Genomic DNA, 26,252 nt, shown 5'->3' with positions numbered 1-26,252 from the left:
CACAGAAATGCTAAGCTTTGTAACACAGCTTCTTTTAAAGGTTTGAGATACTGCTACAGAGACATTATTCAAAGACTGCTATGGGCAGCTGATATTTTAATAAGAAGCTTCCATTCCAAAAAATCCTTGTTTCTAGTCCCATGGTAAGCCACATGACCAGGCACGTCATTCTGTAAGGAGGGTGGGGGACGACTTCAGCAGTGTGGGAAAGAGAAGGTCAGGAATACATAATCTATTTGTTTGTTTTCCTGCTTGAACAACAAGGCTGTAGAATGAAACAGAACCAAAGAGCTACAAGCATAACCAAGTTATTCTGTTGTGTAAAATGTTAATAAAAAAAATAAAGAAGCAATGCATGAGTAGCCTGGGATGCAGGTCCTGTGAAAGATTTAGGAAGGAGCTTTGCTGAGGTTTGGTAAAAGGCTGGTTAGCATTTGGTACAAGAAAATGTTGGTCTTCCAAAGGACTTTATGAGATCTAACAATAAGCCCTCTCCAGTTCTTGTGACTTAGACATAGCCAGATGGGGACTGAACATCACTATAAAACATAAGCAGCACTTTGCTACTCCGTGCTATATGGCTGTGGGTCTCATATTCATCCAACATTTCCCAAGCAGCTCCCTCTGTCCCACTGCATGACTCTCAGTAGGGTAACACCTTCAAGAAATAGTAAGAGCCCACCACTACTAATATCGGGTGAGGAATGTAACACTGGTGCATGAATTAACAGTGTGCTCAGACAGGTTTTAGCCATGACTTTAACAAAGATGGCAAGTATTCTTCTGGATGACTTACATGGCACTGTTACAGAGAGGCTCTGTGATGCTGCAGCCACTGCGGACTTGGAACTTGCAGGTGTGCACTTTGCCTACAAGTTAATTGACACAGGAACCTGGGCTTGGATATTTCCTGCTTTCTCAGCTATTTTAGGAGAGGGGTGTTAGTCACGTGTGGTTTTCTTACAAGCTCTCTTTCAATACTCGAGATACTTGAATACTTTTTCCAGTCCTGCTTTCATTGAAATGAATGAGCTTTCTGTCACTGATGCTAGTTCAACCCCTGACAAATTACTGTGGACCCTACTGCTACCATAGGTAGGCATGTTGTGATCTAGAATTTATTTTAAGAAATAACTTATCCACCTATTTGGGAACATTCTTCTGGGATAGAACATTTCCACAATCATCTTATGATACAGGGGACTAAAATATAGGAGGATGGGCTGGAAACAGTGTTAGGTGTCTACAAAGCTGACTACAAGTACCTACAAGTTAACTGATTTCCTCAGAATGCCTGGTCAGGTGCCATTGAATAAAGTATGGCTGAGTAAGCCATGCCATGTATACCTTGACTCTGCTGCTTGGCATGTAAACCTACCTGTGTGGCTGGTGGGCACTCTCAGCCTTCTTCCCCAGTGAGGCTCAATTCTGCCTCTGATAAACTTTAACCTGTTTGAGGAGGAAACGACACTGCCACTCACACATGCAGTCTAAAGGTTAGAAGTCTTGCCGAACTGCACAAAATCCAGATTTCAGCTGCCTGGTTTAGATCAGCAACTTAAAGCTCAGCAAGTGTGACAAACACGAGATTGCAGGGATAGTCCCTTCCCAGTTTCCCTGCTAAAGCTGTACTACAGAATCACCAAATCACAGAGTGGCTGAGGTTGGAAGGGAACTCTGGTTGCCATCTGGTCCAACCCCCTGCTCAAGCAGGGCCACCCAGAGCAGATCTCCTAGCAGGCAGACCCCACACCCTCTCTGGGCAACCTGTGCCAATGGTCACCCACACAGCACAGAAGTGCTTCCTGATGTTCAGAGGGAACCTCCTGTGTTCCAGTTTGTGCTCAGTGCCTGTTGTTATGGCACTCAGCACAACTGAAATAAGCCTGGTTTACTTTATACCCTTGCTTCAGGTACTTACAGATGAGATCCCCCCTTAGACTCCTCTTCTCCAGGCTGAACAGCCCCAGCTCTCCCGAGCCCTTCCCTTTATGAGAGATGCTCCACTCTATCTTAATCTTCTGGACTTGGTCCAGGATGTCTGCATCTGTTGTACAGAACCCAGAGCTGGCCCACCAGAGCAGAGTACGGGGGAAGGATCATCTCCTTCCACCTGCAGGTGCTAGCTCTTCTTTGTGCAGCCCAGGAGGCTGTGGGCCACCTTTGGTGTGAGGGAGCATTGCTGCTCATATTTAGCTCAGGCACCGGGACCCCCAGGGCTCTGCTCTGCAGAGCTGACTTCCAGCTGGGTGGCCCCGAGCCTGTACTGGTGCTGGGGTTGTTCCTCCTGTCAGTCAGACTTTGCACTTCCCTTTGCTGACCTCCATGAGGTTCCTGTCAGCTCATTTCTCCGGTCTGTGGAGATCTCTTTGGACGGTGGCATGACACTCCAGTGAATCTGCCACTGCCCCCAGTTTTGTGTTATCTGTGAATTTACTGAGGGTGCACTCAACTCTATCTTTCAGATCATTAATGAAGATGTACTAATGCATGTATGTGATAGTGACAGAAGAATGATGCCACAGCTCATGGCTCAGGCACGCATTTAGGGGTCACAGCTCCCAGAGCAGGGGTTTGTAAGGTTGACAGGTACCCCCAGGAATAGGGGGTACAACCTTTGTAAGGTTGACAGGTACCTCCAGGTGCTGAACCCTGCCTGCTGTCAGGGAAGCCGTGGATCCTAATGAAGTAAAAGGGATTCCTCTGGGCATCCTCTTGTGATGCTCTGTGCTTGTATACATCATTTTCTTTCACTGTATTTACCAACACCTTCTGCTGTGTGTCAGAAGGTCTTGGATCATGAAAATCCAGCCATCTGCTGCGGATGAATGGGGCAGCTGGTACCTTCCTTGGTTTTCTTTTGAGAGAGAGCTGGGCCACGCCCCTAACTTCCAACTGTACGCAAGATAATGAAAGCATCCCTGTATTCAGTAGCCTATATGCCATCTATAGCTTTTGTCCTACATAACGTGCCTGAGGTCATGCAGGATGTCTGCGTTAGCAGAGAACTGGGACACATCATCTGAGTACCTCCCTGGAGCTCTACCCACTGGGAGAAATTTCCTCTCGGTGGGAACAGGATAGGACTTTTAAGAAGCAATTTAATTAGCTTCTTTGGAACAATCAGAGTTTTTGAAACATTTGGCCTGTAGCTCATTAAGCTTCTCGTCATGGCGTTGCTTACATGTGATGTTGAAATTCTACGTGGAATTCACTTACAATTAAACAAGCCTTTATCTCACATTTTTACAAGCTATTCACAGAAATGTTCTGTCTATCATAAGCAGTTATTTGGAAGGCACATTGATTTTTATCCTATTGGTTGGGCTACAATTTCATTAATGCTGATATACATCAGTACAGCCATAGGCTTCTGTAGTTAACCTTTGATGACAGTGGTAAGGGCAAAAGCTCCCATTGTTTGCAAAGTCTCTCAAATTAGAATTACAAGTGGAAAAGATGTAGCTGAATTCTATAAAATAATAATAATTTTTTTTTAAACAGCAAAATACAGGAAACTGGGGTTAGTTTGCAGGAGAGGTGGGAAAGGAGGGCATACAAATAAATACTATTTCAGTAAGATTGTTAAATCAAGTAATTTCCTTCAGGTAATTTCCGCTAATTCTGCTGACAGCAACTGAACTCCTGGATTTTGTTTTGTTTTAAAACAGTGCTGCTGGGCAGAGATAAGTACAGTGAGAGAGCAATAAAACAGATTTTCAGCGCACACACCTCCAGAAGGCATGCATCCTGCCCCTTTAAATCTTACAAGCTTTAAGAGCTGGAGGGAGATTCTGCAGCACAGAGTTTTAGGCAAAATTCTTAACTGAAACTGATCTGGTCTGCAGGCAGGAAAAGTAGTTTGTTTATATTTGAGTATCTTCTCATTGGGTGGTTACAATGTTTTCGAAAATCAAGCTACAATAGAAGCCAGCAAAACCCCCCAACATTTTCCAACCGCACACAATTGCCCCAAATAATTCCTATTCAAATTCAGGGAAAAAAAAATATGGTAAAACTTCTGATACTATTATGAGGTCAGATGCTGGCAAGTGCTGGTGTTTTAATGACAACCATAACAGTAACTCATTAGCACTCCTAGAAAAAGCAGATTTAGCTGGTGTGAAGTGGATTGGTGAACAGTTAACTCACCTGAAACAAATTCTTAAGTGAGAGCCAAGAAGGGTGACTTACCAGCTCTAAGAACCTCCTCACCACCTGTCTTTGTTTTAAGTTAGTTTCACCATCCAGGTTAGCAGTTTCTATATGGCACAGCCCATCGGGATCACTTGAAGAGAGCAGCAAGATATCAGCAGGTATAATTTCATTACAGCGAAGCTGAACAAAGTCTCCAACTTGCACTTCTTTCCAGTATCTGCTTATATATTTCTTCTCATTCCTGGAAAAAAAGACATTTGTAGAACATACATTAAAAAACATGCATAGACTGGAACGCCTCACATACAATCCAGTTTGATTTGTAACAGGAATACGGTGCCTTTGGAAGGTCCTCAGGTACTCTCAAACTATGCCAGCAAAAGGTTATGACGGCTTCCAGGAGGTGTCTTGTCACCAATTCAGCCCCAGGTCAGACTTCCCAAGTCCTCTAAGAAAACCAGATGCTCTTTAAGGCCCAAAGTACCATGTGATATTTGGATGAAAGAGATGAAAGTCTGTTAATGAAAGAAAATTCCAGTATTTGTCACTAGACCTAGAATTACAAGGACATGTCATGGAAAAAACACAGTCCTACCTGCTCCACAGGGAAAGGACACAGTTCTTTTAAAGGACTCTTCTTCTTAAATATTTGTGCAGTATCTTCATATTAGGCATAGCGCCATCCGTTACATAGCCAATTGCTGCTTAGTTTCTCTGAAACTTTTATTTGGGCTGTAATTTCTTTGTCATTTCAAAAATTTACCCACCTGAAACACTGATGCCTGTGTTGTCTGTTTAGACACAGCCACTGAGCCTGTCTACCTTTACAGGTCATACTAGTTTGCTTTTTTTCATTTTTTAACTTTTTCTTGAGAGCAAGAAGAAAAGGACACAGCTGATTGCTTAGTTAATTCTAGTTAAAACTCAGGTTTTTAGTTTTATAACCACCAAGCTTGTGTGCTTTCTTGGCATTTGTGTAAATTTCTTTCTTCTGCTGCATTTTTGAAAGAAATACATCTCAAAACAGCCCTGATATTAACTTGGTGCAATACCTCCTGAGAACAGCAAGCTGCTGTTCTGACACTTTCCCAAGCTGTCAGAGCACACCGCCTTGCACGGTGCGAGCAGTGGCACTGCTGTCAGTGCTGGCCCCCTCTCACTGACATTGGAGCCAGGGGATTCTGATGGGGGCTGTCGTTTTACGATCTTTAAAATATATTATCTAAAAATACATTACCTGCAGGAGTAATGTGAATTGACTTGTAACTAGGAGGAAACTTTGAACTCCTGCTAACGATGGTGCATTGGAGTTACTGATGGTGATGCTATGCCTAACTCATCCTTGTCATGCTTTCATTGGTGTTACAGGAATTAGAAACTTAGTTTGCTTTTATTCATTTATTTAGCCTAAAGCCTTAATGGTATCACAAAAGGTAGCACAATGAAGTGTGAGTCAGATCAGGTTTTATCTCCCAGAATTTCACTGCCTTTTCCTAACATCCAGTCTACAGAGAGGAATGAAAACAACGGCTGTGCTTTCTATTTTGATAAAGACTGAAAAGGATTTATACGAGCAAAGCATAAAACATGATAGTCTCACAAGGGCAGGTAAGCTGCAGATATCACCCATTCCTTTCACACTCAGGGTGAGAGCAACATTTACCTTTTCCTGCTAAGGAGTAGGAATTGCTTTGAAACCCAGCATGCCGTAACGCAGTACAAGTCATCAAGTCACAGATCTGAAGGGCTTGTTAGCTCTGCAACCTGTAACTCCAAATCCCTTCACATGTGGCCCTGATCCTTTTCAATTTAACTGTGAAACTGGGTGATGTTTGGCTGCATGTACAGAGTAGCAGTGCAGATGTATGATCAGGCTACAATTAGCAAGGAGTCCCATACTATGCTATAAGGACTACATTTTTTTTATTTAACTTGCTTGAAAAGCATTGCTATTTTAGCATTTCTTCATCTCCCTCCTGTGTGGCATCAACAAATGAATATGAGACTTCCTGCACATGCACTGGGACTGTGGGGTAGAGCCTCCTTCACCAGTGGCACTTGAATAATTTGTTCCATTACTGGACTTGATGCAGCTCTCAGCTAACAAGGGCCAGCAGTGGATGAACTGCCAGCCCACAAGGAAAATGACTTTCTAATTCTTCTCAGACACAGCTGCTTTACCCCAGTCCCTAACCATAATTGTCTCATTGCAGCACATGAATTGTCACTGCAAGTATTTAGTACGGAGTATGGCACAACACCACCGCCTTCAGACCTGGATACTAGGTGCACGAGAGAGACTTCAGGCCTTTTGGAGCACTCCTTTACTGTGCTTGTCCTATTCTTCTGAGCACATGCGCTACCACGCTTATAAAGAGCTGTCATACCTCTGAGCAGTACAAACACACCAAGTGACCTGTTAATACAGTTGCAGTTTTGCCATCGACTCTAATAGAGACAGGACTTTATCACTCAAGTGTTATATCACCTGCTAAATGTTTATTCTTGCTGTTATATTGTACCAGTAAGTTCCAGAAGTTATATGATAAAGAGTTAGAAATGCCACACATCTTTTAAGAGAAAGTCTGTCTTTAAAATTTATGTCCTTCTTTGTGTTTGTAAGGTGTGGCATACAGGAATGCTTGGTTTAAGTTTTATTTGAAGTTCAGAGATTCAAGCAGTTTTGCCTCAGTGTATCCTCCCAGACATTATTCCCCCTCTTTAGAAGGGACCCTTTCCATGTCTCTAGTGCTTTACTTAGCATCAGCCCATTGTGATAAAGAACCTGAACTAAACATGCTCTCCATGAGTAGGCATATGCACATTGTTACATGTTCGGTGTTATTTTTAAATGGTTTGTTACACTTCTCACCTTCAGAGCAAATGTAACAGCTAGGCAGATGCTCCAGCTGAGCTCTTCACAGCCACGGCCAGGCTTAGAGAACATCAGCAGCTTACAGCACAGGGCTGTAATGGAATAGCAGATCACCAAAACCTGCTCCTTGTGCCTGCAGGCATTTATGTCATGGAGACTAAGCTCAGAGGAGAAATCAGAACAGACACTATGCTCTCTTACAGCAGAACATCAGAGAAACGCAGCAATGTGGGTACTTTTTACTCATCCAGCAGTAAGCACAATTTTTCGCGGCAAAGTTCTCTCTGTCCATTTACCTGGCAGTTCGTTTTGAAAGGCCTTCCTGTCTCTCTGGTCTTTAATGTCCTATACCAGCAAAGTTTGCTGTCTTTCCATTCATAGTTACACAGCTGATAAATTAGTGTTTAAAGCACAGACACCTGGGTCTATTTCTCCAGGACCCTGCCCTTTCCTCTGGCTTCATCCTGATTCTTTAGCTGTGGTGTGGTCAGTGCCTGTCCTCCAAAGTCCCAGCACTTCAGGCACTGCTCACAAGGAATTCTTCCACAAAACCCTTTGGCTTTGTGAATGCCATCTCCTGATATACGTTGTGGAAGTGCTGAAGGGGTTCTAGCAGAACAGGGCTGGAAGGCAGCACCCAAGGTAGTGAGGCCGGCCCCTCGCAGCCCCCAGGAAGGCCTGCCGTGCACGTCCAGGCCAGAAGCCAGCAGCCACCGCTCAAGTGTTACCACCTGCCCCCACGTATAGCAAGCCTGAAGGTAATTGTAGAGTCCGTAACAAACTTTGGGATAATGCTGCAGGAAACCAAAGCTGCAAGCCATGATGAACAACTGGAAGAGGTCAGGCATACTGATTTTATCTTTCAAACCTGGAGAGATAGATAAGTCTTCCACATCAGTACTTTGCCACGAACTACTGCCTTTCTGCAAAAGCAATAGATACTGCTTTTACTCTCCACTTAAATCACTCCAAAGAACTATTAATTTCAGACAGCTCTGCCCAATTTTAGACAGCTAGGTAAGGAGCTGTGTGGGGCTCACATACTAGAAATGTCCAGCCTCTTGAACACCAGCTAATCTTGATCAACACACCTGCAGACGAAGAACAGATCTATAAGTTGTGGTTGTACACACTTAGTCACGTAAACCTTCCTTCTCCTCTCTGCCACAACCTAAAACAGAACTTGCCAGGGCTTTCACTTTTCTAAACACGTCTTTGCAGGTAGACATGGACTGAAAACTGAAGATGGATGGCTAACAGGTCAGCTGGCTCAGCTGTGTGGACATCAATTGTTAGCCAACAGCAAACGTGGTCCTGGCAGGAGGCAAACTCCTCCAGAGGTTAAGGCTCTTTGCAACAACAGCATGCAATTACTCCAGCACGCTCACTTTCAAACACGCAGGGACGTTTGCAACTTCCTTTTAAGTGTGTAAACACAGTAAAAATGATTCTAGCTGCTATCTAAAAACTTGCATTAGCCTACCTGCTGCGCATAATCTGCCAATACTATACTTTGAAGCAGAATCTTCTGTAGGTTTGTGTCAAATTTGAGAATGGCTTTGGTTAATAGCAAAACCAAAACAAACCCAAAAATATTAACTTTTTGTCTCTAAAATTTTAATTCATATAAATAAATAAATAAAAACAGAAACGTAGGAATTACTTTTTGTTTTCCTGTTAACCATACCCTTCCCTCTTCTTTTCATGTTCGCAGTGCATGCTGATAAAGATCATGCCACAGATTTTATGTTTCTGGCCACATAAATATCAGTTTACAAAGGCTGAAGATTGTAAATTGCCTCTGCTTGAACATTACAAAATAACCGTTTCCCTTTTTTGAACGCATTTTAAATGTTTCAGTGTGATAAGGCATTATTCAAATTGAACATACTTAAAGGGAGATAACAAAACTCTATATGCATAAAATTAGCAGGAATCTTCCCTGTTCTCTTTCTCTCAATCCCTTTTCAAACAAAGTCTGATGAAAATATCACAAGCAAGACTTGTTATTGAAAGCCATGCAGCTACAATTTGTTCTTCTGGTCTCTATACTAGAAATCTTACACCTTAAATGAAGAAGATGGAACTACAAGGGAATTGTTTCTTGCTTCCTACACTTCTCCACTGACAAAAATTGGAGTTAATGAGTGGGAATGGCCGATGTAGATTTGCTTCAAGTGAGTGGTTTGGGAATCTGTAGCACTGCCCCATCTTAGTCCCAACATAAGCTCCTCTGTTAACCTCAGCAGGGCTTGTCAAAGACATTTAGAAGACAGGGGCTGTGCTTTTTTATCCTCTGGGGTGTTCCATCTGTGTACACCCAGTGTACTGCTTCTCCCGACACAGGTTGAGACTGCAGCCTACAAGTTTTTAAGCCTTTCAAAGCATCCAAATGAAATGTTGTTTCCTGGCCCAAGCCCATCCGCTGACCTGCTTTTGAAGTAACTATTGTCTGCACTTCAAAAGAAATCTGGCTCCTTTGCCTTCCCTGCCAGCTGAGGCTGGCCAGTGAACCAGTAGGCTTTAAAAGAAACACAGCAATAAATTAATTCGGGGGAAGATCCATCCACAAAAGGCAGGTCAAAGAGCTGTGTACAAGGCATACTTTGGAGCTGTTTTTGATGCCAGCCAAGCCCTCCCCTTCCATCTTTGGAGGCAGAAAAGAGAGTGGGGGAGAACTAAAGAAAGCATCTGGTACATCTCTGTCCTCTCTGACTTAAAACCTATTCGAGTCAGTTGGCTACCAGTGCTGTGACAAGTCTCCTGGTTAGGAACAAGCTAACTAAAAAACTTGAAGACAACTGGCAGGAGCCAAGCACTGCAGCATTCCAGTCTTCAAAAGCAGAGTTGGTGGACAACACTGAAATGCACACAAAAACCTGCTGTTATAACCAGCACCAATTACAATTTGAAAACTGCAGGTATTGCAGAGCTTGGAGTTTAAAAAACAAGAGCTACCTACAAGACCGAGGCATACATGACACAAAGTCTGAACATGCTAAGTATCTATGGAAACACGTAGAGAACCATTTGGGTACAATTACAATGTTGTGGCAGAACTAAGGAAAAACATGTAGCATAAGTTAATGCCAAAGCAGGTTACATAATGCCCAGAATATGTCTTCATTCCACCACAAACGATAACATCTGTTTCTATGAAAATAAATCACGAAGAGGCTCTGAATCTGATATTAATCAGACAAGACATTAAGAGAGAGTGTTCTTGAGAAATGTTGGAGAGAAAAAAAATTCTCCACGACTGATGTTTCTATATAGATCCCTTAATATTCGCATTGTTTTAAGAGCACCAAAAAGTTGTCTTGTTTTCCTGGACTTCAAATACCCATTTTTTTGGATTATCAAGTTCAAGCGCATCTTAGAGCTGCTAGAAGCAAATATGTTTGCAGAGCGATAACGAGGCATAAAGGTGCCTTTTAATAAATTCACACTTTCTGAAAACTGATAATTTTTCTGTTACAAGTCAAACTTGTTATTAAAAAAACGTCCCCATGAAACTTCAGTGTTTCAGGTTTATAACATGGAATTAATCACTGAACTTCTCTTGGCAGTGTTATCTCCATTATACCTCTTGTTGAAATAAACCTCACTATTGTTAACTATAATGAAACATTTGCTAACCGGAATAACTAATTTTTCAGCCAAGAAACTTGTTGTTTCGATAACAACATGAAACATAAAGGCAGACCACGTAATGAAACTGAAGAAATAAGAAGCTGTCTTCCAGAACTTGATTTTAAAATTCTGAAGACTATTTTGGAGAAACGTCTCGTACCCTATTTTTAATAAGTGGCATAACTTCCAACACTCTTATGTTTCCTGCCAAAAATGCTAACAAACTTGTATCATTGTTCCATTTAGCAGATAAACTGGGTGAGAAGACTGCTAACTGCTTATCACAGATATTAAGATTGAATATTTACACCACAGTAGTGCTCCAAGTAACTGCAAAAGATTCAGCTGAGCTTGGTTCTGGAAGGAAAAACAATCCCCTGCCTGAAGGGGAGCCATTCACATTATAGATACCTCTTGATGCCCACCTCCATCTGTGCTTGTTTCCTAAATAATTAAAATAGGAACCCTTCCAAGGGAGATCTTAGGTGCCAAGTTTTTGCAATTTTGCAATTTTGTCCTCTAAACTGATAATTAATAGCATAAGGACACTTAGGAGAACCGTTTGAGTGCCTAAAATTCAGGTGCATGCTAGATACATAAATTTGTTGGACTAAATCCTATGTTTGGGTGTTCTCCCAGTGAATTTAGGCCAGCGTAATCGATTGGCCATTCCAAGGGACAGCTTCATGCCTTAATGATAAATCTTAAAAGGCAAATTTAGTGTGGCTCTGCAGTTAATGAAGGAAATCATTTCTTTAACAGATTCAAGCACTTCGATCGATTTTTTTTTCCCCTTCTCATTCCCCTGGTTCCACACACCTGCCTGACTTGATCTCAGGACTACACGACCCAGCTCACAAAAATGCATGAGTATGTTCATTACATACACACACAAAGTCATCTGTAAAGAACCGCTAAAGAAAGGTGCTTCTTAACCGCAAAAGTTTTCATTTGAAAAACCATTCCAGTTCTTTCAGCTGAACTGTTCATTTAAGAGCTGAAAGAATTTTTACTGGGAAAGGCATTTCCTGTTAATTACGTGCACAGACCTGATGGAGTTGTTGATACTCAGTTTGGGAGTCTATTTTTTTCCACATAACTGTGACATACAAATACACCTCCTTTAAAGCTCACGTTATCTAATCCCTGCAAAAAGCACTCTACAAGTTAACATAATTTAGATACTATTTTATGTTAGCAAGAGAATTGTTAAAAAGAATGTTAAGAATTCACCACTTTTGTATTTCATAGGCAAAATCAGTATCTCAAACTGAAGTGTAAGTCTTTGTTCTTCTCCAGTTCCTCCTGAAAATTAGGAAGTTTTACATTTTCCTTCCATTTCTTTCTTGTCTGGTTGACATCTATCCATGACATTCATCTCATCTAGATATTCTCATCTGTTCTCATTTGGACAATTGAAATTTCAGGTTGAGGATAGGAAAAATATTTAATTATCTGTAAAATATTTACTATCTGAAAAATATATCTTACTTACTATCTGAAAAATATTTACCTATAATATTAAAAATATTTATTTCAGAAAAACTGATGTGATGCTATTCATGTTGCTGCCTCTAAATTTCTTCTGGCTGCAGTTCCACAAATTAGATTTAGTCCATACACAAGACTATTCTATTTGGAGTACCACACAAAAGTTAACTGCTCAAAGAACTCGTAATTATAAAAAGTGGAAAAAACACATTGGCTGTAGTATTATTGGAAGAATCTTGAAGAAGAAAATAAAGTTGGGTGCTCTATCTTTGCATAATATGTTAACAGTTCTTTCTACTCTGAAACTGAGATGTGAAACTATGTAATATGTGGGTTTGCAAGGGCATTTGAATTATGCTTCATTGTACTCACTTCTCAATTCTTATGAACTTTATTTAACTCTATGGAGTTACTAAGGAATTACCGTCCTCTCTGTCAGAGGAGGTGTATTCAAGGGAGTGTGCAGAAACTGAAACCTCAAACTCAGACGTGCCTCTGTTGACATAGATGGGTACAAAGGGAGATTTAGTGAGTTGGATAAACTGTGGTCTGTCTCCACATCTAATCAGTCAGATGCCAACACAGAACACTCCCAGGCAGGTAAAGGGGACCGTTTTACTTGATGGTCATTGATGCTTACCAGCTAGTGGGCAAAGCAAACTGGATACATCTATGTGCTTTTGTGATGGAGACGGAAGAAAGGTGTAGGAGGATTTGTGTGCAGACATTGACCTTACCTTGAATGCCCACTTGTGAACAAAAGAGGCCCTCAGATACTAAAATGTCTATCACTGTAGCACCTGGAAAATTTTTGTTGATCTGATGCTATATACCATATTTAGAGCCTTGTCACTGGTATGATGACTGCCTGTCCTGTGCCCCTGACACAAACTCCTGGTGGGATGAGCCACACTTCACTTCTAAGCTACTGTTCATGCTCCATCACTCTTATGTCTTCCTAACTGGATAAGACTCAGTGGAAATGAGGTCAACAATTTTGGAATAAATGTGTCCTCTGAAGTTTTTTCCTGATCTGGAGGAACAGAAGGGTCAGCTAAGGACCTGAAATATGAACATAAAGATCTTTTTATTCAAAGCCTTTTTTAGTACTTACTGTTATTAACTCTTCTTTGTTGATATTTCTCCATGTAGTTTCTTAAACACGAGAGCAATGAGACTTCTCAGAAGAGACGTCACTATGACAGTAACTAAACCAGATGCTGAAGAGCTGGAGGTTGCTGCCTTGCTCTCAACAGTGCATAGCCAAAGTGGAAGAAATGTCTGATAACTTAAATTTACACCTACAACGTTTCTGTGAGAAGCAATATCAGTGTAAATCCCTGGGGAGCCCCACACCTGAAGCGTAAAGATCTATTTCCAGCATCACCACATCCCCAAGAGTGAAGGAGCAGTAGAAAGAATTACAGCTCAAAGGAATCCTCATTCTTCTGTGTAGCTGGCAGGATGATAGGCCTTAACCAAAACTAGTACTTCAGGTTGATCTGAAAAGCACAGTTGAAGTTTTAAACTTAATGACTTATCCTACTTTATGTGTACCAGTTTCTCTATATTTAGCTGCTCTCACAGGTTATGTGGTCTCTGCCTTTCTGGATGACCACTTGCCCCAGCAGGACAAGAATACTAACACAAGGAAAAGCAAACAGCCTCAAGCTATACTTCAGTACTGAGATGTTTAAATTATCGTATTTCTCTCCCAACAAAATAGAAGTCTGAAAATCTCTAAAATTCTGTTATAACATAGTCACAAGATGTTTCCCAAGAATGCTTTCTAAATGAAGATCAACAAGGCTACATCCAAACTGGGACCTGGGAGGACTTCTCAATGTGCATGACTGAGTTACATACACTGGGTTGAATGAATCCTGCATCAGCCTGAAAGCAGGGAGTACAAAAGCCTGAAATTGTGATGCTTTAGGCTCCGATGAAGTTTGAATTCAGGCCTATCAATCTTTTTACAGTACTGTTTTGCTTCCACAGACATTCACAGAGTATAAAAATGTTCATCACTCTCATCAGAGAAGAACTAGAAGACCAAACTCTATGCAAATCATATGTGGAGATAAGAATCTTTGAAGGTTTGAGTCAAAACAAGTATGTCTATGGATGCAAATTTTAAATTCAAAATTATCAGTGAAAATAAGTAATAGAGATCCACACTGAAGAAGTGAAAACCACAAAATGCAGAAGTCTACTTACTGAGGAAATGTAAGACGCCTTTAACAACATTCAAATAGTTCAGATAAAACTTGACTACTGTTGGTACCTACACAGAAAAAATTAGGATGAGAATTCATGTAGTGCTTTCAATGTCAGTTTGGCTATACTGAGAGCCCATGTATTCACACAATCTGTTGCTTCCCTAAGTTAAAGATATCGCTCACCATCTATTAATATTCAAAACTTACTGGAGCCAATCACTGAATATATTTGAATACAAAATTCTAAGCTAGAGTAATACTTTTATTTTCACAGAGATAAATGAATTCTCTTTCCGTCACATTGATTTGCTGCATAGTGAGTACAGTGGAATTATGAGGTACAGCCGCCTAACACACATTGTACATCTCAACCTGTTAACATGGATATTCAAAGACCTTGTAATTACACAGCTCTGCAGTGAAGCAAGTCATCTTTGCCACTTCTCCACAACTACTGAACTATCGTCAGTAGAAAGGGCGATTTATAAAGAATGACTTGCTATCAGTGTAAATTTTGATAGCCTGTTTCCAACAGTTTGCTAGACAACGTGTTTTCACAACAAAGTGTATCTTTCCATTACAATCATCCACACTTTTAAAAAATCATTGGGGCAGTTATAGACTGATTTTTTTGAAGAGAATTTTGATAAATATTTGTACATATTTGAACAAAAATGTGTACTTACAAATATAAAATAAACTTTTCTTCACTATTGCATTATTCCGAAGAAATAGGATCATTCCGAAGAAATAGGATCATTCATGAACACTGGTTCATGGAAATTCCTGTAAAATTCATTTTGAAGCCTTGTATTTTATTTATTTCAAATGTAAGCAGGCCACCTACTAGGAATGAATAGTGTGTTTTGGTTCTTTTTACATGAAAGGGATACTTCTACAAGTGCAATCTTTCTTGTTAATTATTAAAAATTATCTTGAAAATATTATTCTCAGAACCAGAAAAAAATATTCATGCATGATTTCCACTTATTATTCACTGAATTCCACAAAAGAGGCTACAAATATTGGTCCCAGTTTAGCAAGGTACCTACACGTATGTCTAAATTCAGTTGGAAAAGCATTCTTTCTGGCCAAAATCCAGAAAGCAAATTTTTCTGTAGTTCACTTTCATAACTTCCTTTGAAGGGAAAGATAAAACACTGAAATTCAATACCGTAGGAAAAAATAAATTTTAAGGTCTTTGCAGCCAAAAGAAGAAAGCGACTGGCTGCAAGCAGCTCCGCTTTTGACAATCCCAGGAACTGAGCTTAGAGAAGGCAATTACAAAGGGACTACTTATTGGAAGAGTTTGAATCACAGAGGGAGAACAAATTGCCTAAAGAACTTGTGAGATCTGAAACACCTGAGCAGGTGGCAGACCACCATGGTTGTCTGCAGAAAAAAACAGCACTCTGCAGCCTAGTGTGTAGTAAGACCAAAAAGTGTGTGCTACAACCTCTAAGCAGAAGCTAAATTAGAAAAATCATGGAAATCAGTTTTAAACTCAAATTTCATTCTGATCTCTCAATGTACTATGCCAAACTAAACCCATATACTACTGCAGGTAAAACTTGCAGACCTAAGAAGAGAATTTTTTACCCCAAACCCTTTCTCCACAAGTTTGTAAGAAATTTAAAAAGGTTTAAAAAACATGAATCAGTTTTTTACATAGGTCTTCAAATTAGCTGAATGTTAACACATTCAAAGCCTAATTCTTAAACTTCCTTTTTAAACTTTTCTCTCTCCTTTGCACATCACCATTTTCATCTCTTGTACCCAAACTCATAATTGAGGGTTATTTTTCATACTCTCTCTCCATCATAAAAAACCCCACTGCATCTGAAGCGTGTGCCTTTCTTTCTCTCCCCCAATGCCAAGCTCTTACCAAGATGCTCGTTTCTATCTTGCCCCTGTCCTTTCCACACCTGTACAGCTACCATCACATTCCTCCTCTGTCCTCAGCAAGTAGTGGCTTTGAATCCAGCAGCTCCTCTTTGCTCTAACCAGTTGAAAGCTAAGTTGACTCCAAAGCAACTTCCTCCTCCTTCTCTAGGTTTTGCAACACCCCTGTGTATGGTGATCTTTCTTGTTGGCACCTCATGAGTTATTTTACGTCTTCTTTTATGACTTGTACAGATAAAACACTTTTCCAGTCATTGAGTGGATTACATTTTCTTCCATACCTATGAAGTTAACTAAAGGGAATTCTCCATAAGAAAGACACCTGAGCTGGTAGAATTTGTAAAACTGAAACTTATGGTAGCTGTTTCCCTTCAAAAGAGGCTTGTCTGATTCATCTACAGAAAATCCTGTTTCATCTGCAGGCACGAATTTTGACCAAGCTGCTTTGTAAAGGTGTACTACCAATTCTGAAAATGCTTTTCTGACTTTTCATAACAGTCCATTTCTTCTGTAAAAATGTCAAGAGTTGCTCGTGTCATCGGGTGACAAATTCAGTCTAGAGGCCTTCCAACACACAGTAGGTCACTCGGTGTGATGGTGGCTTTCAGCTTCGTCTGTCTACGGAGACAAAAGCCATACCACTGCAACCTCTAGAAAGCCCTGACCTATTCTGCTATTTGAAACTTGGTATTACTGCAAGAGAGTGGTGTCAGAAGGATGTATAAATTCTTCACAGTTAAACAAAAGATTGTTAAAAATGTTTTTGAATGTAATCCAGACAAATACGTTTCCTTAACATTTTTAAATTCATATCCATTTATTCTGCATAAAAATAAGCAGAATGTTTTATGGAGCACAGGAAAGCATCTTCAATCATTTTTTGTTTAAGATGAAAAAAAAATATTGCTACTGGCCCCAAACTTTGTTTGAAAACTTTATGTACAAAGCATCATTTTCCTTCATCTATTTAAAAAACGGGACAAAGCAGAAACAGTAACCTGATCTTTGTGGTCTCAAATTCTTCCTCTGACTACAGAGCTTGCCTTCAAAAAATTCAAACTGATAAATTCTCAAAACAAATGGAAACTGCTGTGTTCTGCAATGGATAAAGTGTCTGTCACATACACATTAATTTCTAACATACACTTCACTACGGACTATTAATGATGTGAGTATTCAGTCTCTGGAGACTGTCAAATGAGTCGGGGAAAGAGTGGCATTCTCAGAGAAGCCTCTAGTGAACAGGTTTCCAAAACCTATGCTACTGTCCACGCACTACTCCATCACAGCTGGCAACCTGCTGGAGAAAACCAGGCCCTGGTTTGTAACACGGTTTATTTGCCATAGCCTGAGGCGGCACCCGATGAGACTCCTGCAGTAAACACTGCTCGGTGCTATGCAATGGGACTACTTTAAGGAAAGGCACTCATGGAATCAAACCAGCTTAGTTATAATGCAATTAATTTTGAATTCAGACTAAAAAATGGCTTCTAACCTTAAGCACTTACCAGTCCGTATGTTCATTTTTGACAAGTAACAAGAAACAACTATCTCCTTTCTTACTGTCTTGATATTGGTAAGATTTCCTTCAGGCTGGACTTGCATTCTTTTAGAAGAATCCTGACTTTGCAAATATGTCTTAGACACTGATGAAGACAGACAGCAGGAGACTATGCTGGATGGGGACAGACTGATGAGAAGACGTACACAAGAGGCATGCATACAAAGAGAAATGTGTGCAGAATACATGGAAAAAAGCCTGTAAAGAAGCCAAAAAGCAGACAGAGAAAAGGAGCTCATGGCAATTTCAAAACATAGAACAAGGGTTGTCAGGGAAAACTTTCTTTAACTTATGTAAGAGAGCAAAAGTTCTGTTTTTTTGGAGAGACTCAGCAATTTGAAAATTGGAAGAAACAAAGGCTGGCTAGTACTAAAAGGCTACTCTCTCCATGACCGTACCTTTGCTGTGCACTCCTAAGCTTTATTGCTAGGGCTGCAAACCAGGGCAGCTCTGTGCAGCTCTGTCTTCTGGCTCTGCCACACTAGTTTTGGGACCCCACCAGTTTGCAGGCCACAATGGTCTTTGAAGACCTGGGCTGGGAAATAAATGTACATGTTGAATATACACCGAGGGCTGGATTACAGTTTAACATGCACAGAAGTATCAAATGACATTTAGGTGTGGGGGATTAATATTTATTATTTGTTTCAGGATAGCTTTTCTGACTCAGCTACTGAAAGAATGGAAGATGACAACTCCTTGTCCTGAATATTTTCGTTTTCTCTGATTTTCTTTTAGATGGCCTAGAACACTATTTCTTGCACTGGGAGAAATTAAATGAAGGTCCAGGATGGTTGCCAAACACACAAAAAAAAATGCAGGAAAAGTGCTGAGCTTGTTGTTTTCAGCATTAGTGATTCACACACCTATGAAGAGAGAAAAACAGGCCTCGAAATTTGAAGGCAGGGTTAGGAACAGAACCCAGGTCTCCCCTCCACTACACAAGCCTATAAAGGAAATAACTACAGGCAGAGAGACGCTTGTTCCCATTCTGACTGGAGTCATGCTCCATCCTTTTGTGGGCCTCTCTTTAGTTACTAAGCTGTTGGAGGCCTAGCTGCTTCAGAAAATGCCTTTGCAAATCCCAGGAATAATATATTGGCATGATACAAAGCCATTTTCCCAGTATTTCATAAGATCTGAATCTCAGTATTAATTCAAATGGTTTTATGGCAGTACATCTAATAGAAATGACAATACTTGAAGTGAAGTCAGAGTCATATCAAAGAAATCACTGTTGGATCTTACCTCATCGACCTTTATGGTAACCTGAAACATGGGAGCACCTGCACGAACGATGCACAGAGCTGAATCTGTACTGACTGGTATTAAAATCACCAATACACCTCACATATCCTCCCACACTCATGACCACAAAACTCAGAAACTTAACACAAGGAGGAATAAACTTTCATAAGGTAAACTGCACTATTTTTTAATGTGTTTTGTGATACTATTAATTTTCCTGTCTCTTCAAAACCAAGTCTTCCTGAGAGATAAAGAAATAATGATAGAATCCATGCCATAACAGTTTGATATCCATAGACTGGGATTTCATGATTAGTATCAATAGACTCTTATTTCTTAATAGAGTGAATTTTATGCAAAGAAATCCAGCAATTGAAAACTAGACAGCAGGCTGCATCTTTCCAGCAGGTCAACCCAGATCTAGTAGTCATCTCCTTCAACCCTTAGTGCACAGAGATAGGTGAAACATGGCAGCTGATGGGCAAGCAGGAATCCAGCAGGCCCCCAGTTATTTCAGCTAAAATATTTTCTATTTTCACATGCACCTACTGATAGGTATCTTTAAATCAGAAATTTCAAACAATATTAACTATTAGGATGAAATATTTTTTTTTTCCTCAAATGATTTAATCTTGAAGCAAATCGAGTATTCTACATGCTCTTTAACAACGTTAAACTTTAACACCGAGGTCAGTGGAGCCCCATCTGCTGATGGCTACCACTAAAGCTCTCCAGTATCAAACTGGATTCAGATACTCAGGACTCAGGCTGGACTCAGCATTTCCCCAGCAGAACATTGCATGACATTTCAAGGTGTGGAAATCGAGATTAGACTTCAAAACCCATCTGTAGCAAGGCATTATTTATTTGAGCTAGCACACACAGTACAGCTTCAGAATGAAATACGGGTTTTAGATATGGGTGTGGTTGTCAGGCAGTCCTGGCAATGAAACTTCAATAGACAAAGTCCAGCAGTCCTCCTGCTACAGCTTGACAGAGATGCTAAGTATCAAGGTGGCGATGGGCTACTGGTTAGAGCCGAACAGTCAGCGTAATCCAAAGTAAGTTGTGCTTGGCACAGGTTCAGTGGCACCTTCCTTTGAAACCCAGAGAAAAAGAACAAAGAGGACTCTGTTTTCTAACAGGAAGAAAAGTATGATGTATTAAAAAAACAATAAAAGTAGCCAGGTCATAAAAAACTGAAATAAAGCATTTCTAAATTACAATTGTACTTTTAAGAACTATGCAGAAATAGGTAGTTGGTTTTCATATTCTCCCCAAGTTTCCCTGACATTTTAATAATGTTGCTGTCATCCTGCTTTCAGTGGAAACTTCTCGAGGGCTCTGGATGGACAGGATGCCAGTACTTCAGCAGGAGTCACAATACCATCTGTAAGTATTGCTGAATTATTCTAGGTCTAGCTGTGGGAGGCATAATATCGATCAGAAAGTAGAGAAAGGTGTTTCTCTGGCATTAATCAATGACTAAGCAAACCTAAGAAATCAGTCAAATCTAAAGTCCAGTAATAAAGCCTACAACCTATGGAGGTAAATTTTCTGTTCCTTTAGTTATATCGTATGGTTCCTTTTTATATAAAGACTTGTACTCCTTCCTTCAAGTAGAATCGTATGCTTTTATACTTTTCTAAAATAGCTTAGTGGAAAAATGAGCAAAGACATAGCTCTCTGGGGACCAGCACTATTTTAACTGCTAATGTGCCTCATTCAGCTCTATGCCTAAAGTAAGCCACTTACGAAGGCCACTGTCTGTGTCTTTGTAGGGAGGAATAGCTCTGTAAATAAAAGTACTGATCTTATTGTGTTATTATTGGACAGTATTTAGGCAATTTTGTATTAAAAATATTAAAAAAATAGTTTATGAGAAACTCTGGAGTTTATGTAAAGATTTGGACTATTACAGTGGTTTCTTAATTGAAGAGACAATGATGAGATGTGGGCGTGAACTTTGTCCCCACTGTAACAGGGGACTACACAGATATACTTGAAACTCTCACATTTTTTTTTTCCGTAAGTTTAAAAAAGAATTGGGTAATATTAGTTTCAAAATCTGTCTTATCATATTAAACACCAGAATGAACAACAATGACAACGAATCACACACCTCTCAGAGAGCTACGTGCCAAAATTCCTACCGATCACAACTGCAGATTTTTGGCCGGCCTGTCAGACTATAAACAGTCTCAGAAAAACACCTACAAGGACGTAATTCTAAATGCGATTACCTTTCCAAAACCTTGTAAGTATGAGAAAAAAGAGAGTACGCAAAAGTCTGACCATGAGTGCAGTCATCAATAGAGCATTCCACGAAAGCTTTTTGGAAATGTTACTTTTAATGGTATCAGGTGCAAAATGCAGTGCAATACGGCTTATAAATTACTTGAAGGGCTGTTGACATAAGTTAATAACAAAATGACAGCATAAGGAGCAGTGAGAGGTAGTCACAGAGGAGTGCTTGATTAACTCCAGTTTCAGTCTCCATCAAAGCTAATGATCTGTAGGCAGCTGGATGCACGATGGCAAACCAGAAACACCAGGTACATACAGAACAAGACCTACCGAGGTAAGTTACTTCATACCTGCTTTATTACAAAGGCACAGCTATATTAGAAAAAAAATGATGTTTTTTATTAGCGGTAGCCTGTATTCAGTCAGTTTGTAAGACAGCTCTTTATCTCAGAGAGAGGTTCTTACTTTGGTGCTTGTGGAAGAGAGACGAGGTACTTAGGTTAAGTACAAGACTTCTTATCACTCTAAGCAGCACTGCGGAGCCCCCCTTCTGAACACCCAATGGAAATTATGCATAACAAAAAGAAATGAAATGAGGCACTAAACACAACGCATAAACCCAGGTTTGTGGAGTGTGGGTGGAAGAAGGCTGTGATATCCTCTGGTCAAGACACAGGTCTAGATGACACAGAGATTAGGACCTGAGAACACACAGAAGCACATGCCCTGCTCATGTTAGTAGTGGGTTTGGATGGCAATGCTATCTTGAAAGGCAACAGCTGAGGGTCAGCACAACTTGTAGACCAACACAGAAATGATCCCATCATCTATCAGGCACTTCTATTCCTCTTACCGCTCTGCAGCTTGAAATATTGCCAGGGACCTCAGCAGTGGAACGAAAGGGATGAGAATCTGGGCAGAGTTCAGAGAACAAAAACATGGAAAGGGCTTTATGAGGAAATATAAAAATAACTAGGTTGTACAGTGCATTCAAATCTGCAGAGACGCGATAAACTTACAAGTACTCTGCAAGCTGTTATGTGAAAGAGGGAAAGCATATTTAGTGTGGTACAAAGGAGCACAGACAAAAGCAGAGGAATAAAAGCCCACCAAGTGTTTTACATCTGGGCAGCATTTACACCAGCAGACTATGGGACTCCTGGAAATCCAAGCAGCACTACACCCATCCATGTTAACAGAACGTTGTACCTGTATTTTATTCCCACTCCAGTGTGGGAGAGGCTTGATAACCTCCTGGCTCACCCCAAGCAGTGACTCGGCACAGGCGGCGGTACTTTGTGATTTCCTGGCCATGTTCTAGGAAGATATTGCAACAGCTTCTCCTGTTCTGAGTACTGCTGGGCCAAGGGGAATGGTTACTGTCTCTAGCTCACCACAGACTACTCACCAGTGCTTTCCTGTAACAGGTGACAGAACACTCCGATTGCTGGTGTGGCTGCTTTTTAGGTCAGGTCAGTTAAAACAAAACAGAACAAGACCCACTACCACCAAAAAAAAAAAAAAACAACAAACACCCAACAGCCCTGAATCCCAGTCTTACAAGTGTTGAAGCTAATCTGGATCATTTTCACTGAACTGAGCTAGGAAGTGAGGCAGCAGTTAAGCTGAGCAACTGAGGAGGTGGAAGAGGGTCCTGGGGGTAACCGCATCTGCAGTGCTCAGCTGCAGCTAGCACAGGATGTGTAACCACACTGCTTGCTGTCCCCTGCTCTATTTCAGAGAGAATGCTTCTGCAGGAGTGAAGCATCTCTTTCTCTAAGCCTCTTCAAGTCCTCTTGACTGAGTAAGCACCACAACCAACAGTAATTGTGGTGGCCTGTCCACTGCCCACTAAGCTAGGACCATAACTATCTGACACCATCAGCAAACACACAATGTCCTTACCATTACTAGTCTGGACAGGACACACAAAAAGATTACCCTCACATAAGAAACTCTGCTACGTTTCTAATCTCCTGCCTCATCCAATATTTTCCCTTAATCAAGGATGAATCGGGGAAAACAAAAACAACCTCCCTGACCCCTTCACACTTTCCAAGACTTGTTTTTCTGGAGGCATACTTGGCAAGTGGCTTAAAAACAAGGTATTGAATGGAACTGCTGAGTGAAGGTGTCTGTTGCGGACAAGCCTCCTGTGAAATTGCTGGTATAAACCCAAACCTGACGGGGGGGCCTCCCGCTAGAGCTGCCGTCTCTGAGAGCCGTGACCTTTCAGCCATCCAGCTTTGTTCCTAATGTGCTGCAATACCTTCACAATGATCTGTTAGGAGGATAAATGAGTTTAACGAGTAGTTCCATTCTGGGAGGCAGCCCCTGCCAGTATATTCTGGGTTGTGTGGTTCATTTCTTAAACTATAATAATCCCCAGGAAAAAGAAGGACAATTCTTGGCTGCAGGGTGGATACAGAAAGGTGGTTTTCCTAAATAATAAATTAGGTCAGTCTTTAAATAAGTCATCTCCTTCTCCCTGGATAAATATTTACTCCTTCCAAACTAATATTAGGTTTATGTGTCTCCCAACAACTTCGCTCTGTTCTGTTTTTCATTAGAAGCTCTGGAGTCAGCCATGACAGAAATCTACCAGATAGCTTCAGGGGATTAAAAGAAAGAAACACCAAAAGAACAAAAACACCCTACCCTTGGGCTTCCAGTTTTCAACAGAACCACCTGTTGTTAACTTAACAGCTGGGCACAGCACACACTCAAAGAAATTTCCCCCAACAAAAATAACCATTGGAACGAACTATAAACAAGAGCAAGTGTATTCATACGGAACTTACCACTCGAAACAAGGGGTTGGCATCTTCAAAAACAACAGATAATTTATATGAAATTGAAAATTAGAGAGGGTTTTTCCTTCTACAGCCTAGGGCTCCAAATGGCCGGTGTGTCAAGGGCAGTGAAAGCATTTTCAGAAGCTTGCTATTTTGCTGTTTTAAAACCACTTTGTTTCAAACTGCTGTTCCCTAATGATTGTAGAACTTAAAAAAGTGTTTTCATGCAGAATGAAGAATACCTTCAAGGTTTTCACAGATCAAATTTTGGCAATAAAAGAACATTTTGTGTCCATTAAAAAGCGTTTGTTTCCACTTCCAGCTTTTAAAATGATCTCAAGGTAAATCAAAGAAAAATTCCTTTCCATCTAGCTCTGCTTGGTTTTCTTGGCCTCCGAACCAAAGCCCAAAGACCAAAGTGAGTGGCTCAAATGCTTTCATGCGAGCAAACATGATGAGGAGAGAATGGTAATAAAATCATGAGGGAAACCCTTGGATAAGATCAGGTAGGTATAAAACTGGCCATGAAAAACTCAGGCTGGAAAGAATGTGTCTTCTATGAACCTATAAGTATCACAGAAAGCTAAACCTGGGCATCCTTCTCGTAGCAGCAGCTGGGGCAACAGCGCAGGTACCTTCAGGCAGGGCCATGAGGTGATCTGGGGCAGGGCATCCGAACCAGATCCACCTGGGCCCCTCAGTAAGAGAAAGAGTTGTTGAAAACAAAGACCCTGCCACCACAGTGAACTCTACGTAGCCCTGTGCACTGACACAGTGAGCCCTGGCACCTTTGTCATTCCTCAGCAAGCGCCCGCATTTTGAACGTGCCGAGCAGCGGCCATCTGAAAGCACGCTGCCATACGGTCGGCTGAGAGAGGCCACAGGAGCTTCGCACTGGGCGTCGCTGTGATTCACAGCTCCCCATCTAAAGAAGGATCTAACAACCACCAGAGGAATGGGGAGTTGATATCTCACCCCTGAACTTTAGGATGAAGAAGAGAGTACCCTGATCTCTACATATTCCTTCCTAACGTTGGCAGACAGAAGAGCAAACAGGCCTAGGACCCCTAAGCCTTACACGCAGCAAAAGCCAAGAGAAAAACCTACGTCAGGTTAAGATCTCAGCCGAGTTTGTGACAAGGATTTCAAACATAGATTCTCTTGGTCTGGACCAAGTACAAAGCTCCACTTGTTTATCCTTTCTGCCACAGAGTGTATGCTTAAACTGAAGCAGAACAATCAGCTTGAGGAAACATTCCTGAAAAAAAATAAATGGGTTTTATTTTTTTTATTATTCAAAAAAAGGGGAGAAAAACAAACACCACATTTCAAGTATACGCCCGAGAGGTTTTTTTCCAAGAACACTTGCATTTGTTATTAGATCAGTAGGTATGCTTTTCTGGCCACATCAAAGCTCTTTAATTTATCTGTGATCAATCTGGGGTAAGCTTGTAGGAAAATATCTTTTTTTTTTTTTTTTTTTTTTTTTTTTTCCCATCATCTAAAAAGAATAAGCAGGAAAAAAATACCTAGACATCAAACTAATCAAGTTACACATGTTTTTTAGTCTCTAGCAGCTCCTTAAAAGCGATTTTTGAGAACAAAGCAGTCTGCTTTAGAGACTTACAATGAGAAATATTTGCCGTTTTTTCCTTTCAGGAAAGTCCCAGTGCTTTCTCCCAAACTCACTGAAGTCGCTGAGCTTTTTTGCAGTTATTTCCGTGTGCTCTGGAACAGGTCTCGGATACGATCAGATTTCTGCCAGCAAAAGGCTCTGAAGTAACCCCTAGGCTCCTCTGCTGGGATCGATAGGAGCGAGTTTGATTCTCACAGTGTGCGTAATATCTCACACAATGTCTGACACTGCGGATTTCTCCCCATATCAATAGCTGATTTGCAGGGCAACTGAAGGCAAAATGCAGTCCTTAGCAAGCAGTGGAAAACAGAATACTGGGCTAAAGTAATAAAGCAACATGTAATCTGTGCTCTGAAAATATGGAATTGATTAGTTTTATTTTCTTCAACAGTCCACATTACCTCTGATCCTTACACTTTTACCTTGCAAAAAGAAAAGACTAACTTGGCATCCATTAAAAGTAATGGGACTTGTGCTATTGATTCAA

At 40.8% G+C, this 26,252-nt stretch overlaps 1 protein-coding gene across 2 annotated transcripts in view; it reads right to left on the bottom strand.

The window, feature by feature from the left end:
* The window catches only part of ATP10A (ATPase phospholipid transporting 10A (putative)), a 111,853-nt gene that overhangs the window by 63,238 nt on the left and 22,363 nt on the right, over positions 1 to 26,252 (bottom strand). Inside the window, exon 2 of one of the 2 annotated variants that reach the window (XM_035315358.1) lies at positions 4,195 to 4,399. In XM_035315358.1, coding sequence (XP_035171249.1) covers positions 4,195 to 4,399 — 205 coding nt within the window. Of the gene's footprint in view, positions 1 to 4,194; positions 4,400 to 26,252 lie in introns of those variants that run through there. The other variant, XM_035315360.1, reaches the window with a different exon arrangement.

This window comes from Oxyura jamaicensis, chromosome 1 (assembly GCF_011077185.1).
Source record: "Oxyura jamaicensis isolate SHBP4307 breed ruddy duck chromosome 1, BPBGC_Ojam_1.0, whole genome shotgun sequence".
In the NCBI taxonomy this organism is placed as follows: domain Eukaryota; kingdom Metazoa; phylum Chordata; class Aves; order Anseriformes; family Anatidae; genus Oxyura; species Oxyura jamaicensis.
Note: the sequence above shows the minus strand (reverse complement) of the source record. Positions and strands in the feature narration are given on the sequence as shown.